Below are 23210 nucleotides of genomic sequence, written 5' to 3'. Positions count from 1 at the left end.
CCAAGGGCACAGAATTAATAAAAATAATAATCATGGTAATGATACATTTTAAAAAAGAAAGTAGACTGAAAAGGTTTTTCCGTAATATCAAGCAAAATGCTTTTTCTACATCATGGGTCCTCCATGACTACTGCTGGCTTGTGAATGAGGACATTTTCTAGTGGAAGGGTCAGGGGCGAAGTTCCTGACAGCCTCCTTCATGCTCAGCGCATGAACTCCATAAGGATTCGTTTCCTGTGGAGTTGTTTTTTTCCTTTAAGTTTTACTTTAAGAACACCACCATGCATTGATATTTCTTGCATTGTCGCATCCTTGAGAAATCTCCTAAGTGGTTAATGAGGCTCGGTAATTGCCAGCAGAGTATGAAATTAAAGCAAAACAAATAGGAGGCTGCCGCTGGAAGGCGCCGCTTACACTGTATACATATATCTATATTGGAATCACTCAGACGGGGCATGATGCAAGAAAGGTACCCCGCTTTACTCTGGTCAATGAGAAGGAGCTCTTTTTCATTTTGAATAAAAGTCAAAACCATCTTAAGATCACAAGTTATCTTTAAAAGGCTTAGGGTGATTAATATTAGCGTGGGTTTGTTGTGTTTTTTGGGGGGGGTGTTTTTGGTTTTGGTTTTTAGTTTAGGTAGCATGCTCAAGGACTTTGGTCTCTTCAGCTAAAAATATTCTTCACTACAACATAAAATCACCGTCATGAATTCCTTTATTGAAAAATGTGTAGAAAAATTAATTTTGATGCAGTGATTATATTGCAGAACTGCAGGTGAGGAATGGATTAATTAATTACAGAACTAAGGAGGGCTCCAGACTTCCTCCGCCCACGTGTCAGACACCGGCAAAGATGTCGGCGTGGGCGGTGCCCTTTGCAGTGAATCAGGGAAGGCGCTCGCCTGTGTCCTCATCCATGCAGTGTGTTCTGAACTGGTGTCTTTCGACACTTCTAGACCCAGAACTTAGCCACATGATTATTCGTTTTTATTGTATCACAGAAGAAGGATGAGTAGGGTTTTATATCCCTCCCTTCTACCCACAAACTCGAAGCTAATTTCACAGTGTGTACTTGGAGGGCTCTGAAGAAGTCATTTAATTTGGGGGGAAGGTCTGGATTTGATACTTTTCTGAAAGAAACAGGGAGGAGGGCGAGGATTGGGGGTGGGGGGAGGCAGAGTGGCCAGGTGGCACCCCAGCCCAGGCACCGGAATCCATACGAGAATGGAGGGCAAACCACGGAAGTCCAGAGCTGAAGCTACGCAGTCGTGGGCAGAAGAATGGGGCTCACACAGCAGAGTGGAGGGGGCTGTTTCTTTCCTGCTCTCTGGTTTTTCTGCGTCTTCTCTTCCCTCCTCCCCTCCACACTGACCTGCTTTCCTCCCTTCTTTCTCGTCTTTTCTTGCTGCTGTTCCTTCCCCTTTTCCTCCCTTTCACCTCTCTTCTCCCTTCACCGTATCTTGTAAAGTGAGGCGGTATCACCAAACATTGCGTTTATTGATTGAAAATGTTACATCCCAGTGTTTTAACACTGAAATTGTGTTAAGGCATTTATATGCTTTTCCAAGGGGAAGAAAGTGACAACACGAAATTGTTCTTTTAACTTCAATATGATGTTTGGTCCCTCCCCTCCCTCCTCCTCTCCTCTTCTTCTCCTTCTTCCTCTTCTCCTCCTCCTCCTCCTCCTTTTTCTCCCTTCCCTCCTCTCCCTTCCCTCCTCTCTTTCCCCCCACCTGTCTCTCTCCCTCCCAGAACCAGAGCCTGGCCAGGGACTGGGGTCCTGTCTGCTCAAGAGATTTGCAGGACCTAGCATATTGGGACTGTTGGCCTCACACATTGCTCCTGGACAATGAACACAAAACCCCAAAGAGTTATTTGAGTGTTGTTAAAGAGAGAGTACATAGCCAGTGCCTTCTGATTATAGGAAGTTCAGAAGGTCACAGAATTTCTAAGTAGAAGTTTGCAAAATGGCAGCTGTTCTCCTCACTGTATTGACTAGTAATTTTCTGAGCAGGGAAGGAGAAGGATACTCAGGCGATCCTCTGAATAAACATTGCATTCTGTCATTTCGTGTGCGTGTGGAGTGTGAGTTTCAGAGTTGACACTTTACGGCAGGGGTCTCAAACTCGCGGTCCGCGGGCCGCATGCGGCCCGCCGAACAATTTTGTGCGGCCCGCAGACTAATCCACGAAGTTCAAAATATTTTGGATAAAATTAAGTAAGCCTAGGGTCCTACTTGTATTTTTCATTTCTCTAGCATCCTAGCTAGATATTAGCTTAGTTAACAGCAGTTGTGATGCGAACTACAGTTTCTGGTCGTTTTGTGACACTGAGTAAACTGCATGTACGATTGTGCTTGTTGTACTGATTTTCTTTTGTTTTCAACTGCAGTGAGAAAAGTGTTGTGTAACAGTTGCCTTTTGTAGACCTAGTGTGGCCCGCCGAACGGCTGTGATCTTGCTCTGAGGCCCACATGCTGAATTGAGTTTGAGACCCCTGCTTTACGGGAAACAGGTGTCACTGCTGGTGGAGCGGCCTGGTGGTGTATTTCACGCAGTCATGAATGATGTAGTTGTTCAGAATGTCCTGAACAAAATCTGCTCTGTGACAGATGTTCAGAATCAGTAATAAGAAGGGACACGTGGCATTCTCTAATAAATTAATTGAATTGCACATCATAGTGGTTTGTTTGTTTTTTAAGGCTGATGATTTATCAGCTTTCAGAGTGATCCAAACAAAAGAAACTCCCTTTCACCCAGTGTTAGGGTGCCCGAAAATGTTTTCTGGGACTCGTCTTGATGAATGAGTAGTGTCTGTGTTAACACTCTCTGGGGGGTTAGCTATTTTCTTCTTCCAAAGCAAGATTTGCAAGGTAGAAGAAAGAGCCTGTGGTCTTGTCAAGTGAGCACAATCGTTTTGTACCTTCCACTTACCCCACCCGGGCAGTCACACTCTGCTAGACTCACTTCCACAAGTGTGAGCCACTCTCTGCTGTTGCCATGGAAGCACAGATGCACCTTCATCAAGCAAATGTCCTCCTTTATATCCTGTGCCAGGATCTGGCTGCTAGAGCAAGGTCACTTTTGCATCAGGAAGAATACAACTTTGTAAGTTGCAGGTTAATACACGTCTTTTACTGCACTAGGAAACGTGATTTGCTATCACCCTCTACCCAAGCAGTAGTCTAGCAGCATGTTTTACAAGTGAGAAAACTATGGTTGTTTATTAAAATTAAGCAAAGTCTTTAAATATATATCCCTACTGTCCCTCCTACAGAGATACCTTGTTTGTCCATTAAGGAAAAATCTAGTGAGATTATGAAAAAATATTAAAAACCACAAACTGGAATTATCTGAATGCTCAAATTAAGGTCATTTGTTATGTGATGTCACCCTATGTGATGTCACCAAAGGTTTATTGTCTTCTGTTGAATCATCTGTGGCCTGCATACCATTAAATTCCAGAAATTAGTATCAAAATCTATAGGGAACAAAACTGAGGCTTGGAAGTATTAAACAATTCCATCACTGCAGAATACTGTCCTTTTGTGTCCTTTCCATGTGTAGAACAATTCTGGTGATAAGTCTTAACGTGGTTAGCACTTGTGAAGGGCTCCTAAGGTCAGAACACCCAACAGCATGTTCCTTGGATTCAAACCCTAGAATACTACTTTTGGAAAGGTTTAACTTTTTTTTTTATTTTTCATTTGGAGTAAGTAAACCAATTTATTTTGAACTACACCTACTCCTCTGTCTAGGACATCTATAAACTTCCTTACCAAAGCTGAGAATCAAAAGATGCGGCTCGCTAGGTCTTTAATGTGTCCGCTGAATAATCAAGCCAGCCTGAGCCCCCCTGGACCCAAAGGCTGCTGGTAGAAGGGCCTTCCAGTCGGAAGGGAATGCAGTGCTATTCACCTTTCGTCTTTGCCAAAGACCTCACTATCAGTATAGATAGTGGACAGAAAGCAAATACCCTTTTTTTTTTTTTTTTTAATATTCTACAGTTTGCTGTGTTCCTTACCTTATATTTAGTCATATATCTTAGGGACAGGTGTTCTTCACATGATATGATGGGTAGAGTCATGAAAATTTGCTTAGGAATCACTTTTTTTTTTTTTTTAATTTATTTTTTACAGAGACAGAGAGTGAGTCAGAGAGAGGGATAGACAGGAACGGAGAGAGATGAGAAGCATCAATCATTAGTTTTTCATTGCATGTTGCAACACCTTAGTTCATTGATTGCTTTCTCATATGTGCCTTGACCGCGGGCCTTCAGCAGACCAAGTAACCCCTTGCTGGAGCCAGCGACCTTGGGTTCAAGCTGGCGGGCTTTTCCTCAAACCAGATGAGCCCGCACTCAAACTGGCGACCTCAGGGTCTCGAACCCGGGTCCTCTGCATCCCAGTCCGACGCTTTATCCACTGCGCCACCGCCTGGTCAGGCAGGAATCACTTTTTAAAAAATGAATTACACTGGAACTAGCCTGTGAGATTCACAATTCAGTGTCTACTAAGTTTTAACCTTTGGCCAGCCAAAACATTTTAGTAATGTGATTTATCATAGATGCCCCTGATGTAACTTCTTCTAATATCTGAGTTTTCACAATGGGTTATGGCCGCATGTTCTCTTTCCTTTACCACAAAAAAAACAAAACAAAAACAACAACAACAAAAAAAACGAAAACAAAAAACCTCGTGTCCTTGTACTCAAAAGAAAAAGTGCTATTTAAATATTTAAAAACCTAAGGTACAAAGGAATGTTTTTACCAAAACTACATAAAAAGTTTATGGTGAAAAAAAAAATCTCCTGATTTCTAGGACCATCTGTGGTGAATTATGGTTGCCAGGTAAGCAGCCCCTTTCTAGGTTTTTAGATCATCAGGTATTATTTTGATCTGTGTAACATCCACTGAAGCCAGTGGCAACTGTGATGCTCACGTCCAAGGGCAGTTCTAGGAAAAGATCCCTTCTGGAACATTGATTAAGGTGACAAACAAAACTCTGGATTGACTTTTAACTATTACAAGGCTTGGCCATGTAAAATTAACAGAGTAGATAAATGTCATGGAGACCACTGCCCCTTGCACAGCAGTCCAGTGCCACAGTGACGACCACAGACACATTCTCCAGCTATCTGTGGGCCAAAATGGCTGGGTCTGCCCTGGCTGTAAATAAATGATGTAAATTCTATAAAAATGAACAGACATCAAAACTACAACTAGGCAAATGGTCCTCCTACAGAGATACCTTGTTTGTCCGTTAAGGAAAAATCTAGTGAGATTATGAAAAAATATTAAAAACCACAAACTGGAATTATCTGAATGCTCAAATTAAGGTCATTTGTTATTCTAATTAAGGTTTAATAAAAAACAACTCTGCATCTGTTTTTTTAGGAAAACAACAAGCCTGAGACAGGGACCATCTGTTACACTGACCATATAACAAGATGTTAGATATATTCAGACATAACAATGTGGTTTGCAGTATCAGATGTAAGCAAGGTCTGGTCTCTCAGATCTGCTGTGATTAGTGTGTACCATACCACTCAGGCTGTTTAACTCTCATTGACACTATTGCTGCGTGCATCCTAGCAAGGTAACACACACACGTACACACCTCTACGGACAACTTATGGAATGGCGTGTTAGCAAACGTGTTTATTAAGAGGCCTCCTCTTGAGATTCCAGGAACTTCAAAAGTCTAGCCCTAAATGAACATTGATATGTGTTGTCTATTATATAATATTTGAAGGGCAATTCAGAACCTGTGAAATCATTGGGTCTACCTGTTCTCGGTAGCTGCCAGGCATTGATTAAGCACTCACATAATTTTGCACCTATACACCATACAAAAATCAACCATGGAAAGACACGCACTGTATTATCTGGAAGGACACAGGCCCTTTGAAGGGATGACAGTTGCCTACTGTTTAATCCAAGAGCTAAAGTGAAACACTTGAAAGGTTTATTTTTATACCTCCTTACTAAATAAAGCGATGTCTTACACACCTGAAATAAAAGGTGTTTAGGTGGAGAAAGCACAGTTTAGTGAAATGTTGCTAAAGGATCTCCGGTTAAAATATGTCACTGCCTTTCTTGGATACCCATCGTGGGGAGTTGGGAACCCCTTGTGCTTTGGCATTCTTTATAAAGTCAGCCAATGTGAAAGGGTCACAGTTATGACATGTGAATTCTTTGAAAGAGAAAGGAACATGACAAATGTAGCTCTCCTATCCCCCCCCCCCCCCCGGCCAAAACTGCAATGGACTGGCCTTCGGGAGAGTGTTTCTAAGGTTTTGAAGTTATGGTTTATTAAAGGTTACTCTTTCTGCTTTCAGAAAGCATATAGCACAGCCTGCCATAAAAGCATTGATACAACGAGACTAAATATCCATCAAGACACAAAAAGGCAAGTCGTAAAAATAGAGAATAAAAGAGACATTTTCTATGTTATAAAAGGAGAAGGAATGAAAAGCCTGAGCCATAAGAGAAGTTACATAATTAAACACAAATCTTAGTTTCTGAAGCTCTGTCAAGCAAGGTATAATAAGTAGGATCATGGGTTGCAAAAATTCTTTTTTAATTAAAAAACTTGTGATAAAATATCAATAACAAGATTTACCATCTGAACCATTTTTAATTTTATTGATTGATTTTAGACAGACAATAAGGGTGAGAAAGAGAGAAAGACGTAGACTTGTTCCACTTATTTATGCATTCTCTGGTTGATTCTTGTATGTGCCCTGACCAGGGATCGAACCAGCAACAATGCTCTAACCACTGAGCTCTGCAGCCAGGGCCCATCTTAACCATTTTAACTAAACAATTCTATAATGTTAAGTACATTCACACTGTTATGTGAACACGTCCCCTTTACCCCCTTCCCCTGGCCCCCAGCCACCACCCACCACCCACCTCCATGCTTCTTTCTGTTTTTATGACTCTCTGGGTAACTCATACAAGTGTAAGTGTAATCATACATTTGTCTTCAAAGCTGCCTCATTTCACTTAGCAGAATGTCATTCAGGTTTATCTATGTTGTAGCAAGGGTCAGAATAGCCACTAAATAATATCCTATTGTTGGCTTATACCACATTTTGTTGATACATTTATTTGTTGATGGACACTTGGATTGCTTTTACCTTTTGGATGCTGTGAATAGTGCTGCTGTTTAGGTGAGTGTGCAGATGTCTGAGGAACCATGGTTTCAGTTCTTGTAGAGATTCTCTAAGTGGAAGTCAGCTTGCGTTCTCCCTGTGGAGAGCCACGGCATAAGGAGTTAGTTCCTGTGGGCATTCAGGCCAGCCTGGAATGCTTTGCGTGCGTACCAGATATCTATTCATCAATAGCTACTTCTCAGATATCTGTCAGAGTAGAACATGCATATGATTCCAGGACTGCATGTCGTTTGGGGCAGTAATTTTTCAAATCAGCTGCCTCCAAATGGACTGCCAGATAACTAGAGGACTCAGCTTTTTGAATGAATTTTTTGGTGGTGTCTTGGTAAGCTAGCACTTGAACACTAAAATTAGAGTGTTTCTTCCGACAGCTGTTGGCCAGTAGGTTCAGTAGATGTTCTCTTGATGTGAAACAGGGCAACACTGTTAACATAATGATGGCAAGAGGGCATGGGTCCTCTACACACCATTTCTGTCCAGCCACTAACTTACAAATAGGCAGCTAGCCTGCAAATCATTTAAATTGACTGTCCTTCTCACTCTAATTTTGATGGGGCTTTTTACTAATTCCCATTCTTAACACATGAATAAACCCCATTTCTAACCCTACATTCTCTCAAAAGCCAGGGGAAAAAAAACGTTTTCTAAGTCTTTGATTATTCGGTGTTTATCCCAAGTGAATCACATTTAGAGACATTATTATTTTAAAACTATTTTAAAATAATCATGTTTGTAGTTTAGTGTAATGCATGTTCTAGCAGATGACCAGAAATGAAGAAAATGATATTTTGGAGAAAATGACAAGTTTACAAAACTACTGAAATATTTTTATTTTCTGAAGGGTTTCTTTAAAAATATTTTAGAACTATTTTTCTCATAGATTTTAACCAGGGTCTTTGAAATTAGACTGGGCTTTCCTGCCCATTTGGTTGTGTTTATTTATGTATCCAAACACAGAAGTTATTCTGTTCCTGCCAGTGAGATGATGTTTAGAAACGGATCATGCCCACAGTTCCCAGGTAGAGACTGATGGCTCTCAGTTCCTCAGGTCTGGTGTTCGCAGTAATATAGGGACATTTCCTAACTCAATAATTCCTGCTGCCTTATACTAGTCCACTGTTCAAGGGTAACTTTTGCATTTACTTTTATCTTTTAGAAGCATTATACAAAATCTGTCTCTTTTCCAAAGCAGTCATTTTTTCCTATTACATTATTCTACTCAAAATGAGGCAAGATTATTAAATGAATAAAAGTGTGTAGCAAAAAGATTTCAGTATCGTGCCAAAAAAATTTGCCTTGTTTCAACTTCTCTGGATGTACATTTCTGTGCATTTAATCTAATTGTACAAAATCGATGTGATGCAAAATGTGTTTTTAAGATAGCCTATTTTCTTGAAATTTCATACTATATTGAGAACAGAGTAGTCTTCATTTAGAGAACTCAATTTTATGCCATACAAACAGCAATGGAATTTGAAAACTCAAAGTCTTACCACATACGGTGACCCAAGGATAAACGATTGAGTGAATATAATAACATAACATATGACGTACCAAGTATCTCTTTAGAGTTGTAAAAAGAAACTGTGGAGAAAAGAGCTAAAAACTATTGTGCTGGTAGCATGGAGAGAGAAAAGAGTCTTAGTTCTTTTTGTTTTTTTAATTCTTCAATTATTATTGACATACAGTATTATACAGTATTAGTTTCAGGTGTACAGCATAGTGTTTGAACACTTATATACCTTCTGAAGGGATCACCACAGTAAGTCTAGCAACCGTCTGTCACCATGCACAGTCATTATGATATTGACTCTATCCCTATGCTGTCCATTATATCCCTGTGACTTATTTTATAACTTATTTTGTATGTCTTAATCCTCCCCCCTTTTCTTCCTATCTCTTCACCCCCTTTCCCTCTGGCAGCCACTACCTTGTTCTTGTAGGATTTCACTTATATGTACAATCTAAAAATGAAACAAAAGGAAACAGAAACAATCTCATAGGTACAAGGTATGAGTTTTGGAGTAAAAAGCACCTGTGTTTGGATCCTGGCTGCATCAGGTATCTAAATTTCCCTGCCACGAACCTGAGGCTAATTCTTCACAAGGCCCTGTGAGGGACTGAGCTTCGGGCGTGTGGTGGGCACTCTGTAAGTGAGGTCTGAAGACTGTGCAGGTTACTCAGGTGCCACCTCAAGACTTACAGGTGCTGTCCATACTGAAGTGGCAGGAGAAATGCTTTCTTTATGTGTGTGGTCTCACACTATCATTCTAATCTGTTTTCACATAGCACCTGACGTGTCTCTCTACCCTTTAATCTCTGTGTGGATGTTTTGCTAACACATCTGGTAACAGAAACATGTTGACATGGGTGTTTGGTTCTCATGTTCTGCACCAGGCAGGACCCTTCCACCTTCCTGAAGATCTGCATTCTCTCTGATGGTTCTCTTGATTTCCCATCCTGCCAAAGAAATAATAACCATAATAAAAAGCACCCTATTGGGCCTTGGCCGGTTGGCTTTGCAGTAGAGCGTCGGCCTGGCGTGTGGAAGTCCCGGGTTCAATTCCCAGTCAAGGCACACAGGAGAAGCGACTTTCTGCTTCTCTACTCTACACCCACCCCCACCCCTTTTTTCTCTCCCTCTCTCTCTTCCCCTCCTGCAGCCATGGCTCAAATGGTTCGAGCAAGTTAGCCCTGGGCGCTAAGGATGGCTGCATGGCCTCATCTCAGGCACTAAAATAGCTTAGTTGCCGAGCAATGAAGCAGTGGCCCATATGGCCAGAGCATCACCTAGTTGGAGGCTTGCTGAGTGGATCTGGTCAGGGCGCATGTGGGAGCCTGTCTCTCTGCCTCCTCACCTTTCACTTAATATAAAAAACAACAACAACACAGTATTATATTCCTGAAAAGTTATTTTAAGAACTTGATTATTTCTTGGTTTGTTTTAACCAAAATGATCATTGTTCTTTCAAAAAGCATTTTATTCTCTCCATTATATATATATAACTAACCTGTATATAGTATTTTATAATTTAAGAACTTCTAGATAATTGATTCCTACATCCTTGCAAGGTTGGAATTATTATTAGTATCCTTGTTTTACATACAACAAGCTGGGTCTCAGGAGCAACATAATCACAGACTCGCAAAGCCAGCACATTGAAAGGCTGATGGGTGGCACGTCTCTAGGACCTATGGTGGCAAAGCCAAGGATGCCTATTCAGCCTCCAGCACAAGGGAGCTTGAGGGAGCAGATGCATGTGAGTACACTTTTGAACTGCACAGCGTCAAACACATGTCGTATTAAATTCCATAGACATCCTGATTCACAGTCCGCATCACCCCAGTTTACAATCTAAATCTTTTCCTTTTTTAAGAAACTTTTTTAGAACTTTACAAATGCCATGTCTGTTTCATTAGCCATGTAATTTATATGTAATTTTTTAGTATTATCTTTCTCTGAGCATCACCATCAAATGCAAATTTGTGTCTTCATTCTTTTCGTGGTTTTCTTTTTTTTTTTTTTTTTCATTTTTCTGAAGCTGGAAACGGGGAGAGACAGTCAGACAGACTCCCGCATGCGCCCGACCGGGATCCACCCGGCACGCCCACCATGGGGCGACGCTCTGCCCACCAGGGGGCGATGCTCTGCCCATCCTGGGCGTCGCCATATTGCGACCAGAGCCACTCTAGCGCCTGGGGCAGAGGCCACAGAGCCATCCCCAGCGCCCGGGCCATCTTTGCTCCAATGGAGCCTTGGCTGCGGGAGGGGAAGAGAGAGACAGAGAGGAAAGTACGGCGGAGGGGTGGAGAAGCAAATGGGCGCTTCTCCTGTGTGCCCTGGCCGGGAATCGAACCCGGGTCCTCCGCACGCTAGGCCGACGCTCTACCGCTGAGCCAACCGGCCAGGGCTCTTTTCGTGGTTTTCATTTGTTCTCTCTCCTTTTTCTTCTTTTCTTCTCTCTCATTTGTTCATACAATATTTATTGAACACAGATTGGCACATGGCACTTAGCTATCACATTCTATTTAACATTCAAAAAGGTTAGTCAGACACGGAGCCTACCTTTAAGAAGCTTGTAGTTGTAGTTAGCAATCAGAATGATTGAGCCTTTTATTTTCCCTCTTAACACATAGAAAATCGGCATTAAAAAAAAACATGTCCCTGGCTGGTTGGTTCAGTAGTAGAGCATCGGCCCAGCGTGTGGAAGCCCTGGGTTCAATTCCTGGTCAGGTCACACAGGAGAAGTGCCCATCTGCTTCTTCACCCCTCCCCCTCCCCTATCTTTCTGTCTCTCTTTTCTCTATCCTGCAGCCATGGCTCATAGGGAATGAGTTGGCGCCAGGTGCTAAGGATGGCTCTATGGCTTCCACTCCAGGCACTAAGAGGAGCTTGGTTGCTGAGCAACAGAGCAGCACCCAGATGGGCAGAACATCACCCCCTAGTGGGCTTTCCCAGTGGATCCTGGTCAGGGTGCACACGGGAGTCTGTCTCTGCCTCTCTTCCTCTCACTGAATAAAAAATAAAAAATAATAATAATAAAAGCCTTAAATATATAGCCAAGATTAAGAAAAAAAAAACAGTGCAAGAACAGGGAATTCACAGCCAGAGTGGCATAACTTAGAGCTAACGCTATAGTTGGCCCACAAACTATTGGATGTGATAAATACTTAGGGGTGGATATTGGGACACCAACAGGAACAGCAGACAAGAACTGAAACTCCAGCAGGACTAGGGCCTGAAATAGAAACCCCTTCAGAAACCCAGGGTTTGCAAAGATTTTCCCTGTCTACTAACAAGGAAAGTAAAACTCAGTAAGCTAGCCAGCCAGCCTGCCCGCCCGCCAGCCCCCAGTCCGCCAGCCCATAGGCATGGCAAGGAAGCTGGAAGAAATAAGAAACACAAGCCTGCACCACATCAAGTGAGGAGTCTAAATTTAAACTACACAAGTCTCGCAAAAAAGCATTCAAGCTGAGAAATTAGCACAAAAGCTGGTTCAGAACTAAATGAAATGCATATACCTCTGAGAGTTACAAATACTAGAACTTCCTACAGAGTCCCTCCCATAAGACAGTGCCCCTGGGATTCACCCAGGAGACAAATATATGCCCAGACAATGCATCGCAGATAGGAATATTCACTTTACAGAAAATGTGAATTTATAAAATCTGGGAGAAGCTATAAAATAAATGTTAAGAGTATTTAGAGATATAAAAAGTTAAAGATGTGATTTAGAGAACAAGGATGAAATAATCATACAGTGAGAAGTGGCTAATGCAAAATAACAAATATTTGAGAAAGAACTAGATACAGCATTTCTTGGCACCTGGATGAAAACTAGTGCCATTGTATTTAAAACACAGTAGACATTATATAGATTGGACAGGAAGAAGAAAAAATATTAGAACTGCATGTAGAATGAAGTACAATGTGATAAGAAGATAAATAATTTGAAAGGGAGGTCAATGTGGAAGACAAAATGAGAAGGTCCAACACGCTGCTAATAGGAGTTCAAAAGAAAAAAATAGCATGAATGGGATAGAGGTGATAGATGAAGACACAATGGCTAAGAACATTTTAGAGCTAAAGAAACCCCTCCATCTTCAGATCAAATAAGGTCGTTGAGTCTTGAGCAGGAGGAATAGGAACCAGTCTGCACGTAGGTCCTTCCCAGTGAAACTCAGGCAGCGAATTAAAAGGAAGTTTTCTTAAGCCACTGAAGAGAAAAAGCAGGTTACCTATAAAAGAATGACAATTAGAATAAGAAGAAATTTTGCAAAGGTAGCAAGAAAGGCCCAGGTCTAGTGGAACACCACCTTCAGAGTACAGAGGGGCATTGCCTGTCAAGTTAGAAATCTAAAACTTTTAAATGATCATTCAAGAAAAAAGGTAAAATAAAGGCATTTTCAGACAACTTAAGACTGAAAGATGAAGAATTTTTTTTAAAAAGAATCTTCTTTCATAAGATATTGAACCCAGAAATAAGGAGGGGAAATGCAGGAAGCAATGGTAGCCAGAGAAACACGTTGATAACTCTAAACAGATATGGGGTGTGGATGTGTGAGAAAGACCGATTTCAGGGCAACCTGGAATTCAGGGAAGGCAGGACGCAGTGGACCGTGGAGGAGCTATGGGCTAACTTTAGGGGTTTAACTATGCAAGTTCACGAGTTCAAGTAGAACTCTAAATTCAGTTGAGGAGCAAAGGGGCAGCTTTTAAAAACTGTGTCAATCCAATTAAAGGAAAGAAAGTAATAGAAGGAAGGAAAGGAGAGGAGAAAGTTAAAATGGTAGAAAAATCCAAATATATCAGTAATCGTGATAAATGAAAACAGATGACAACTGAGCTGTTAAAATGCAAAGACTTTCAGATTTTTTTAACCTAGCCTTTTGCTGTTTATAAGAGACATGTGTGAAATATAATTACGTGGAAAGTTTAGAAATAAGGGACTTTAAAAAAAGGGGGCTTACCAGGCAAATTTAGAGAAAGAGCAAAAGAAAGAATGAGACAGGAAGAAAGAGAGAGAATAATGAAGAAGTTATATGATTATCAGTCAAAACTTTTAAAGCAAAAAAAAATGTTAGGAATACAGATGGTATTAGAGACAGAGAAAAAGAAGTTTATAATAAATTGGTTAAAGATACGTAAAGACAAATCACGCACAGAAAAATCCAAATGGTTAGAAAACATTTGAAAAAATGTTCAGCCTACCCTACCGGTGCTGATAGAAATGAACAGGATCAAGAGTGGGGCTACCCTTTCAACCCCCTTCCGATGGCAGAACATTTACATTGGAATGTGGCAAGACTGGAGGGGGTGTGGAACACACGGGCAGCCTCATCTCCCAGGGGTGGCAGGGAAAGCCGCAGAAGTGGACGGGTCTCCGACTCAGCAGAGCTGTGATTGTTCTGTGTCCTGGCGGAGTGCTCAGGGATGCTCCTGCAGCATCCCTGGTCATAGCAGTAAGGAGGAAACAGCCTGCCTGCCCATCAGCAGCGGCATGGACTACCAAACTGGGATATAACCACACGAGGGAAACTCGTAGCGGTGAAACCTTAGAGTTACCTGTGTTCAAGTGGATACATCTCAGAATTACAGCATTGAATAAAAAGAAGTTGCAGGCGGATGTGCATAACTAATTTCAGATTTACATAAGGCAAAGCAGCACTGTGTGCCGTGTTTATAAGACACATACATGTGCAGTAAAATAGACACATCTGAGAGGAAATGATAGTCACTCCAAGTGGTTCCCTTGAACAAGGACACTGAGCAGGATCAGGGAGGAAGGCACAGCAGACCTTAACTCTGCCATGTTTAATTTATAATGATCTGAAGCAGATAAAGCAACCGTATTAGCATTGATTTACCTTGTTTATTCTGGATTGTAGATGCACAGACTACTGCTATTATTCTGTGTGTGTTTGTGTGGGTTTATGTGTTTAAAATATATTCCCTTAATTGAAACTAGCTTCCAGCTTATTATGAGAGAGGAAAGACATGATAATAATGCAGAGCAAAACGTTCTGGGTTGCATTGTGGGATCTTTGCAGATGGCTTTCAGAGTTGAGATGAGAGCGATTCCTGCCAGTGGATCCCAAGCATACATCCCGGAAGAGGCATCACAGTATCGCTTTCCTACGGATGCCCACCTGCATTCGGTCCTTCATAGACATCGGCCATCATGACCTTGTTTTCTGTTTCTTTGGCCAATGTCAAGTCCTTTCCCATTTTTCCCTGCTAGTCTCTCTTCCGCTGATTGCCTTCTGGTTAATACAAAACAGGAGTCACCCAGGGCCTCCCCAAAGATTTATTGCTGTAGGAAATACATCTAAAAAACTTGAGTGCTGCCTTACTTCTCATGGAAAGAGGAAGTAATGACTTCTGTCATAAGATAATGTGGGTTTTTATGGAAGTATTTGGATTTAGTCAGGGGAAGAGCATGGGTTGGTTGGTTGAATGAATGGAAACATATGGCAAACTCCCATATTACTTTCTTCCTTTGCCAGAAAGATCCCATTTGAGGTTCTCACCTTTTCAAATTTTGCCTAATTTCCCTTTCTAAACGTGCTTCTGCAAACAGTTAAACATATTTCAAGACCTCTGTAAGGGGGTCCACGTGGAAACAAGATTTGGTCATCAGGGTCCTGTGTTCTTAGCGCCCGACACAGCCCTTCCAAATAGTGAGTGTGGTGTCTGGCGAAGGGGGAGCAGGAGCCCGTGGGCTGCACCCCCCAGCACAGTGGCTTCTCTGCTCTCTGGGTGATGTCTCTGTCTCCACACACACTACAGTCAGCCTTCTTATTCAACCTAAAGTGAAATAATGGCACACTTTGAGAAAGGTTGGTTTCAGGGCCTCTGTCACATTCTAACAGGGTGCTAGTAAATAGCACGGCCGTGTTGGTCTAGAAGCCATTTCCCAGTCACTGGGAAAGGCATCCAATTTGTCTTTAAAATAACCCCTGCTCCGTGCTGACGCCGAAAGGGAGACTCTGACTCAGAGCTCTTGTTATGCTGCCTGGGGCTGCCAAGTGTACGTTTGATAATGAACCCTACTTTCTCAGCCACTGTTTTCTTTTCCTGTGCAGGGAGAAGATGCATCAGTCTGCCATGTACGAGCTGTGCCAGGGGATGCACGAGATCAGCCTTCAGTTCGTCCGACTGCAGCTCACCTTTGAGGAGTACACCATCATGAAAGTTTTGCTGCTGCTAAGCACAAGTAAGTCGATGTCCACAAGGCCCTTCTGCCCCATTGTCAGATCATCTCCCCTTTCGAGGGGAGCCTGTGTCGAGTATCAGGTAGTTGGTGTAAAAAGGAAGAACCTGAGGAGCCAGGTGGTGGGCTTTGGTCTTTAGGGAGCTGGGTTACTTGCCAGGGTGAAGCTTGGGACGTGTGAAAGAGCACGTCTCTTCCTTCCTCCGTGCGGCTGACCACTAGCTATTGGTTACGAGTGTGTTAGGAGTGTGGTAGGATTGGGCAGTTCAGGGACTACGGGGGAAGTGAGGCGCAGCCCGCCCTCGGGGAGTGTTACTGGAAGGTAGTTCAGACATACGTTCAGTACACTGTGGAATGGGATTGTCTACTCTGATAGAGTGTCATGGCGGCTCAGAAAAGGGACGAGCCTGGTCCATTCTGGGGACCAGAGAGGGGGTTCAAGAGGAAGCTGAGGCCTGACCTGTGGTGGCGCAGTGGATAAAGCGTCGACCTGGAAATGCTGAGGTTGCCGGTTTGAAACCCTGGGCTTGCCTGGTCAAGGCACATATGGGAGTTGATGCTTCCAGCTCCTCCCCCTTCTCTCTTTCTCTGTCTCTCCTCTCTCTCTCTCTCTCTCTCTCTCTCTCTCTCTGTCCCTCTCCTCTCTAAAATGAATAAATAAAAAATAAATAAAAATAATAATAAAAAAATTTTTTAAAAAAGAGGAAGCTGAACGTTGGGGAGCTTTGGGAGGGTTGCAGATCAGTTGTGAGGAGCAAGGTGCCACCCGTCGGGGGGATGAGTGTGGAAATGTGGTAAAGCAAATCCAGGCAAAGGCACATAGTTCTGGGGACTTGTTTTGCCTGTTCATTTCTAAATTTTCACTGTAGTCAAGTTTTAATCTTTCAAGGCACGCCCCGTTGTACTGGGCTGGGGAGGAGTGGGGCTGGGGGCTGGGACGTAGCATGGACTGGATGTTGAATAGACACCTGGCCTTTGCAAGCGGCAGAGGAGTGTGGCACTGAAGGCTTCGAGCAGCAGGGGTGACGTGATCAAAGCTGTTTTCTATGGCTTTGTGACGATGCACGTGGCTGTAGACCGGACTAAAGAGGAAAAGGCAGGGTGGGGGTGGGCTGGGAGGCTGAGGCAGAGAATTTATCCTGACTGGAATCCCAGGGACCTGGGCAGATGCTGAAATGATGGTCTGGATGGTGATGGCGGTTGTACGATGTACAGGAGCAAATTCCTTCCAGCAGCGTGGCCGCGTCGGCCTTGGCAGCTGACCAGAAGAGGAAATGAAAATGGCCTAGGTCAGAAGTGACACGGGCGCTGAGCACGGAGAAATGACCAGGACGGTAGTGATGCCACTAAGAGAAATGTGTTAATGTTGGGACTTGGAGCAGATTTGTTGGAGTAAAAAATATAATTAAAAAAAGAGTTTTATTTTGGTTAGGTGCCTCCTAATAAAGAAACCAAACAATGGAGACAGTTTGGGACTGGAACTAAGAAGACAGGTTTGGGTTTGGAGGTGTAAACTTGAAATTATCCTCCTATGAAATTGTAGTCAGTGAGTTGGGGTCGCCACGCCACCGGGCGAAGAGAACAGGTTCCGGTGACATGAAATGGGAGGGCGGAGGCTGAGGGGACAGAGGCTGATGTCAGAGAGGGGGAACTTGTGCAGTGTGGAAGCCAAGCCATGGTTTCCAGCAGGGACAAGACTAACAGCCGTGCTCGCTTGAAGCAAGTTGAGAGGGGCCAACTGGAGCCGACCATTGGGCATCAGGCGGGTGCCTGACGGCCAGCTACTTGCAGACAGACAGGAAGCTCTCTGAGGCTCCTAGGACTAAGTGTGGTTGATGGCGTAAGTGCCAGAAGAGACAAGAGAGGATAGGGTCGGCCCTGGGAAAGCCACTGAGCACCTTTCCCTCAGACAGGGGCACAGGCATTTTTAAACAGGGGAGAGGATTTGAGGAAGCTCACATCACAGGAGGGTGACACCAAGAATGATGGCAGGAGACAGTCTAGAGCAGGCGTCCCAAACTATGGCCCACGGGCCGCAGGCGGCCCCCTGAGGCCATTTATCCAGCCCCCTCCACATTTCCGGAAGGGGCACCTCTTTCATTGGTGGTCAGTGAGAGGAGCACTGTATGTGGCGGCCCTCCAACAGTGAGGGACAGTGAACTGGCCCCCTGTGTAAAAAGTTTGGGGACCCCTGGCTCTAGAGAGTCAGTCTCTCAGCCACATGCTGTGGCCACGGAGGAAACGGACATGTTCTGGATGCTGAGGATGCCAGGGCCAGCAGCGTGGACCTCAAACAGTTGCGGTTGCTGAGTGACCGACCACCTGGTCGAGGCAGAGAAGCTCTGGCATCCAGAGCGTGCCAGCCCTTCCTGGCCTGGGGATTGGGCTGGGCGGGGTGGCTGGCGGGAACCGTGTGGGAGAGAGTGGCCGCAGTAGCCCAGGTGGTGAGGAGAGAATAGATGAGAAGAGAGGTTATTTCCTCCTGGTCTGAGGAAGAGTGAGCCTCCATCCCGTCAGGCAGAAATAAGCAGTGGTGACCACGGATCAAAATCCACTCCTTAGCACCTCGTGGTTTGTGAGGTGTTTCCCATATATTATCTAATTTAATGCTTAAAACAGCATTAAATCGGTGAGATCAGTAGCCCATTCCAGAGTTGACAAGACAGAGGCACATCGTGTTACCTGCTCAGTGCTCTGGGAGTTAGGGCTCACCCAGGGCTGTGGACTTGGGGTCCAGGGCTGCCCCACTGTCCCGGGAGCGGGGAGCAAGGCCTACAAAGGCGGGCTGGTGGCACATGACAGTCGCAGGGACAGTGGACCGGTGAGCGTGCTGAGCCTGGACTGCAGCCGAGGGGCCGTGGGCCGCCTGGCCGCGAGGTGGCTGCTCGCAGCTGTGTTGCGTTTGGCCAGGACAGGGTTTTTCGGTTGCTTTTGGCCTTTGTCTTGTTTTGTTTTGTTTTCATGGAGTTTGATTGCCAGGGGCAGAGCGTGGTCTCCCCTTTGCCACAGGCCCCACCCTCCTCACTCCTTACGCTCAGCCTGGCTCCTGCAGGGCTGAGCTTGCAGCCCCTCCGCTGACTGTGGGGTCAGGGGCCCCGGGCTCTCGGTCCTCCTCCGGAAGGTGTCGGGGGTTCCTCGGTGCCTCGTGGTCCTTTCTGGAATGTGACTCTGGAAAGAAGGACTCCAAGCCAGTGACTGATCTTACTCTTCTTTTCACACTATGTCATTAACCACTGCTGGTTAGAAAAATGTTTTAAATCTATACCCTTATATACGTGCACACACACACACACACCAGATGACAGAACATATTTAAATGAAACATTTTTTCTAAAAATTCATGGGATACTAATTCTTTATAGGTTTTAACTATATACTTGATCTTAATTGGTGTCTTACCCTTTTATAGACAGGGGTGGGAAGAGTCAGTTTATAGTCATGAGTACACAAAACAGAGTGTATTATTCTCTCATTACTTATTCATTTGGATTTTTCCATACGAACAGCTGTAAACCTGCTTTTGCCTGCCCCTTACCTGCACTCAGCCAGCCTATAATCGGGTCTGACATCATTCTGAGGCTGTCCAGATTGATCTGTTAGCTTCCCAGGAGCTCAGCACTTTCCATTTCTGACTTAGAGATGCGGGAAAAGCAAAATGAAAAGGTAGGAAAACAGGAACTTTAGGCACTGGAGCGTCTGCGGGCTTTAGGACGGCCAACTTTGCAGACCTGTGGTGCAATGCCTGGACGGTGGTCCCGCCCGTAGGATGTGAGCTGCACGCAGTGGGTCGGGAGGTTTCGTGGCCCTGATGTCGGGGGAGCCCTGAGCTACTCCTGCTCACTGAGGAAGGCAGGCCGACTTCCACCCGCCTGTCTCTGCTCTTCCCCAACCCCTGGGTTCTGGATGGGTTCCAGCAGCCCTGCTGCACTTAATAAGTAAATTCAGAAAATCTGGGCAGACCTCCAGAATTTGAGGTTTTTGCTTAAGTTCTCTGTATTTGTGGGTTTGTTTCAGCTTCTAAAATATCTAGCTGGAAAATTGGTACAATGTATTTCAGTCACAGCAGTGATACATAAGTAAGATTTGACACAGGTTGTTTGTAATTTGAGAACTTTATGATAATACAGCTATTAGAAATATGAGGGTCTTTGGTTAATTTTCGTAGATGTGCCACATACTATTGAAATATTATCATGAATGTATTCACATCCTAGTTTTAGGTAAAACTTGAATACGTAGGATGACACTCATATATATTGAGGTTAAAAAACAAAAGGTTTACTCCATAAAATGTTATAACTTAAAAAAACTTAATATGTGGGTGGGAAGTTTATTTGAAAACTTTCAGTTTCTTTTAGAAAGTTGTAGGTTAACATTACATTTTTGCAAGAAAACGGATCTATCGTTTTAATATTAACATCCGGGTTATTATTACTATCCTTCTTTAGTTATTTTATACTTTTAATTTTTTTATTTTAAAGAAGAAAAATCTACCAGTTATAGCATGGATGGCATTTAACTCTTAATGTGAATGTCACATATTTGAAACCACAACTAATACTGTGGAAGCCTCAGGAGTCTGTGCAGCTGCTATTAGGGATCTGTTTTCCCCACAAAAATAGGCTTAGACAAGCCACAAATCAAAAGCCTCAACAATTAAACTCAAGGAGAAGATTATTAACATAATATATGAAGTTAATTTTGCAAGATAATCCATATCTGTATATAGGACCCCAGGGTTAGTTGCAAACAGCGAGTCCTCCTGGCTTCCAGGGTCGCGCATAATATTCCAAAACGTACTGAGCCCTTCTAAAGTGCTGATGACCACAGTCAAGTATGCCGTATACCAGTTATGATACACTAACAAATATGCTGTGTAATTAAGTGACAGGGAAGAGCTGTTTCAAGCTCAGAATGCTAATATCACAAGATGAATTTTCATTAGGTCTTCTAAAAATAACGTTTAAAGGGATTTTGTTTTTTAAAGCTAAAGCGTACGCAAACACGCGCGTGGATCTGCGGCGGGGACACCTTTGACCTGACCTCGTCCCCACACCTCCATAAAGTGTGCCCTTTCTCCATAAAGAGCTTTCATGGGTGTCCAGGGGAAAGCCTCTCAGTGGGTCACAGAAGCACTTCCGAGTCCCAAATCCCAAAGTATTCTAAGTGCGATTTTTGGTGGTGATGTTTAAATAGAAAAGCTGGTCTCTACGTAAAAGAAAACATAAACCTTCATTTTTTTACCTTATCAAAGCTAAAGATGAGCATGGTTTCGTCTCTTTGAAAGTTCCAGGCTCCCTTTGCCTGCAGAGCTACGGGGCTCACAGCCTTCCACCCAGTTGGTGGGGAGGACACATGGCAGCACCTCTGTGGTCACGTGATCTGGAAAGAGAGAATGGACCTGGCCCGCGCTCTTCTCACAGCCTCCCCTTGGGAGGTGACCAGTTTCCCCGGGCGCTTCTGATGTTTGAACTTGAATATGAAGACATTGCTTTCTAATTCTAGCGGCAGCTTAGATTGTCTGTGGCTCTCCCAGTTGTCCTGGAAAATCAAAGTATATTTTCCTACCTTTGAAGTGTTGGCAAGTCAGGATTCATAAAACACTTGGATGGCAGGCCACAAGGCAATGAAGCATTGTGGTCAAAGGCAGGCTTCAGAGACAGACCAGCCTAGGTTTCTATCTCTTCTCTCCCATGTATTGTGCCCTTGGACAAGTGTTGAAACATCCAGACCTCAGTGTCCTCATCTGCAAAGTAAGAACCTATAATGGTGACGCCATAAGACTGATGTCAAGATTAGTGGACAGATACATGCAAAGTGTATATAACAACATACACCTAGTAATAGCCCTTATTATCACTCTTTCGTCTAGGTGTGTGTGTGTCTACCAGTGGGTAACATAGTTACTGATACATGCAATTAATTGAGGTTCAGTATCCATCTAAAAGTGGGACCCTAACAACCTCAAAATAGTCTAGTCCATTTAACTGCTAAGATGCGAAGGCCATTTCCCATCCTGGCATTTACACGCCTGATATCCTTCTCCACAGTTCCAAAGGATGGCCTCAAAAGCCAAGCTGCATTTGAAGAGATGAGGACAAATTACATCAAGGAACTAAGGAAGATCGTGACCAAGTGTCCCAACAATTCTGGGCAGAGTTGGCAGAGGTTCTATCAGCTGACCAAGCTTCTGGACTCCATGCATGACGTAAGTATTGCTCTTTGATTCCTTTTAAATGAAAGACCCACAACCACACACCGTTCAGCAAATGCAGTTGCAGAGCTGAGGACGTTCTCGGGACTTTGGGAAGACCGGAGTAAGGTATCCAGTGTGGGGCAGCGGGAGGTGAGAACTGATGAGGAAGGAACTTTTTCCCTTCAGATCACGTTTGTAATACACTTCCCATCAAGGACAGGGTGGGGCTCTCTTCTGAGTAAGACCTGAGATACATGCACCACCAAGGCAAACCCTGTGTCCTGGCCCAGGGACAGATCACGTTTCGTATTTCTGCTTGCAACGTAGGAAATGTTTGGTTAGTAAAACTGTTTGCTTTCATGTTGCATAAACAGTGTCCATTCTTCTACAACTGTTAATCTAATAACCCAATCTTTTCAAAAACATTATTAGTGGTCTAGGGCCAGCTTGGATCATCTCAACCTTTGCCAAATATTGAATCCTATATTCACTATTCTTCATAGCAGTCACCTTTCTTGTCTTAATGTAAATACAGAAAGCAAATTCTGAGCTCATTCCTTCTCATTTAACCAATTAGAGATGCAGTCGAGGGGTTGGTTAGAGGTTTCTACAAAATGTGGATTTGGATCACTTGCTTTGTTTTGTCGTTTAAAATATGCTTCTTGTTTCACTTGGTAAGCATTTTCTCTGGTTCTGGCTCAAAAAAATGTTGTGTGCAGTCACACTAATTTAGTTTTTCATGTTTGTGAGGTTCTCATAGTTTTTCTCTTTTTTTGGTAGATTTATTGCCCAAGTTCAACCTATACATTTGCATTGTAAATTCATCTTCAAATATTTCTCTCATTAAAGAAAATGTTGCAGGCTTGATGACTGACCAATATTAGGATAGTATTCCTGGTGAGAGGACAGTTCATCCATTAGAAATCTGTTTATGCCAGCGAACGTTCTCCCTCTGTGGGTTCTTTGATAATTAAAGAATGCCACTGTCTAGTGTTTTGCACAGGAGCCCCATTGCATTGTAGGTGGACCTTTGCTTTCTCTGGACTTTTGGTATCATGTGAGTCAAATTCCCAGAAGGTAGATTCAGCGATGCCTAGTTTCGCTAATTATCCGTGGCCTA

The 23210-nt window shown here is 43.5% G+C and overlaps 1 protein-coding gene across 5 annotated transcripts in view; it reads left to right on the top strand.

Annotated features, from left to right (window-relative positions):
• NR3C2 (nuclear receptor subfamily 3 group C member 2) overlaps nt 1-23210 on the top strand; it is a 313921-nt gene that overhangs the window by 266347 nt on the left and 24364 nt on the right. For all 5 annotated transcript variants that reach the window (XM_066386221.1, XM_066386228.1, XM_066386215.1 and 2 more), the window contains exons 7-8: nt 15767-15897; nt 21945-22102. In XM_066386221.1, coding sequence (XP_066242318.1) covers nt 15767-15897; nt 21945-22102 — 289 coding nt within the window. The remainder of the gene's footprint in view (nt 1-15766; nt 15898-21944; nt 22103-23210) is intronic.

This window comes from Saccopteryx leptura, chromosome 1 (assembly GCF_036850995.1).
Source record: "Saccopteryx leptura isolate mSacLep1 chromosome 1, mSacLep1_pri_phased_curated, whole genome shotgun sequence".
Lineage (NCBI taxonomy): Eukaryota > Metazoa > Chordata > Mammalia > Chiroptera > Emballonuridae > Saccopteryx > Saccopteryx leptura.
Note: the sequence above shows the minus strand (reverse complement) of the source record. Positions and strands in the feature narration are given on the sequence as shown.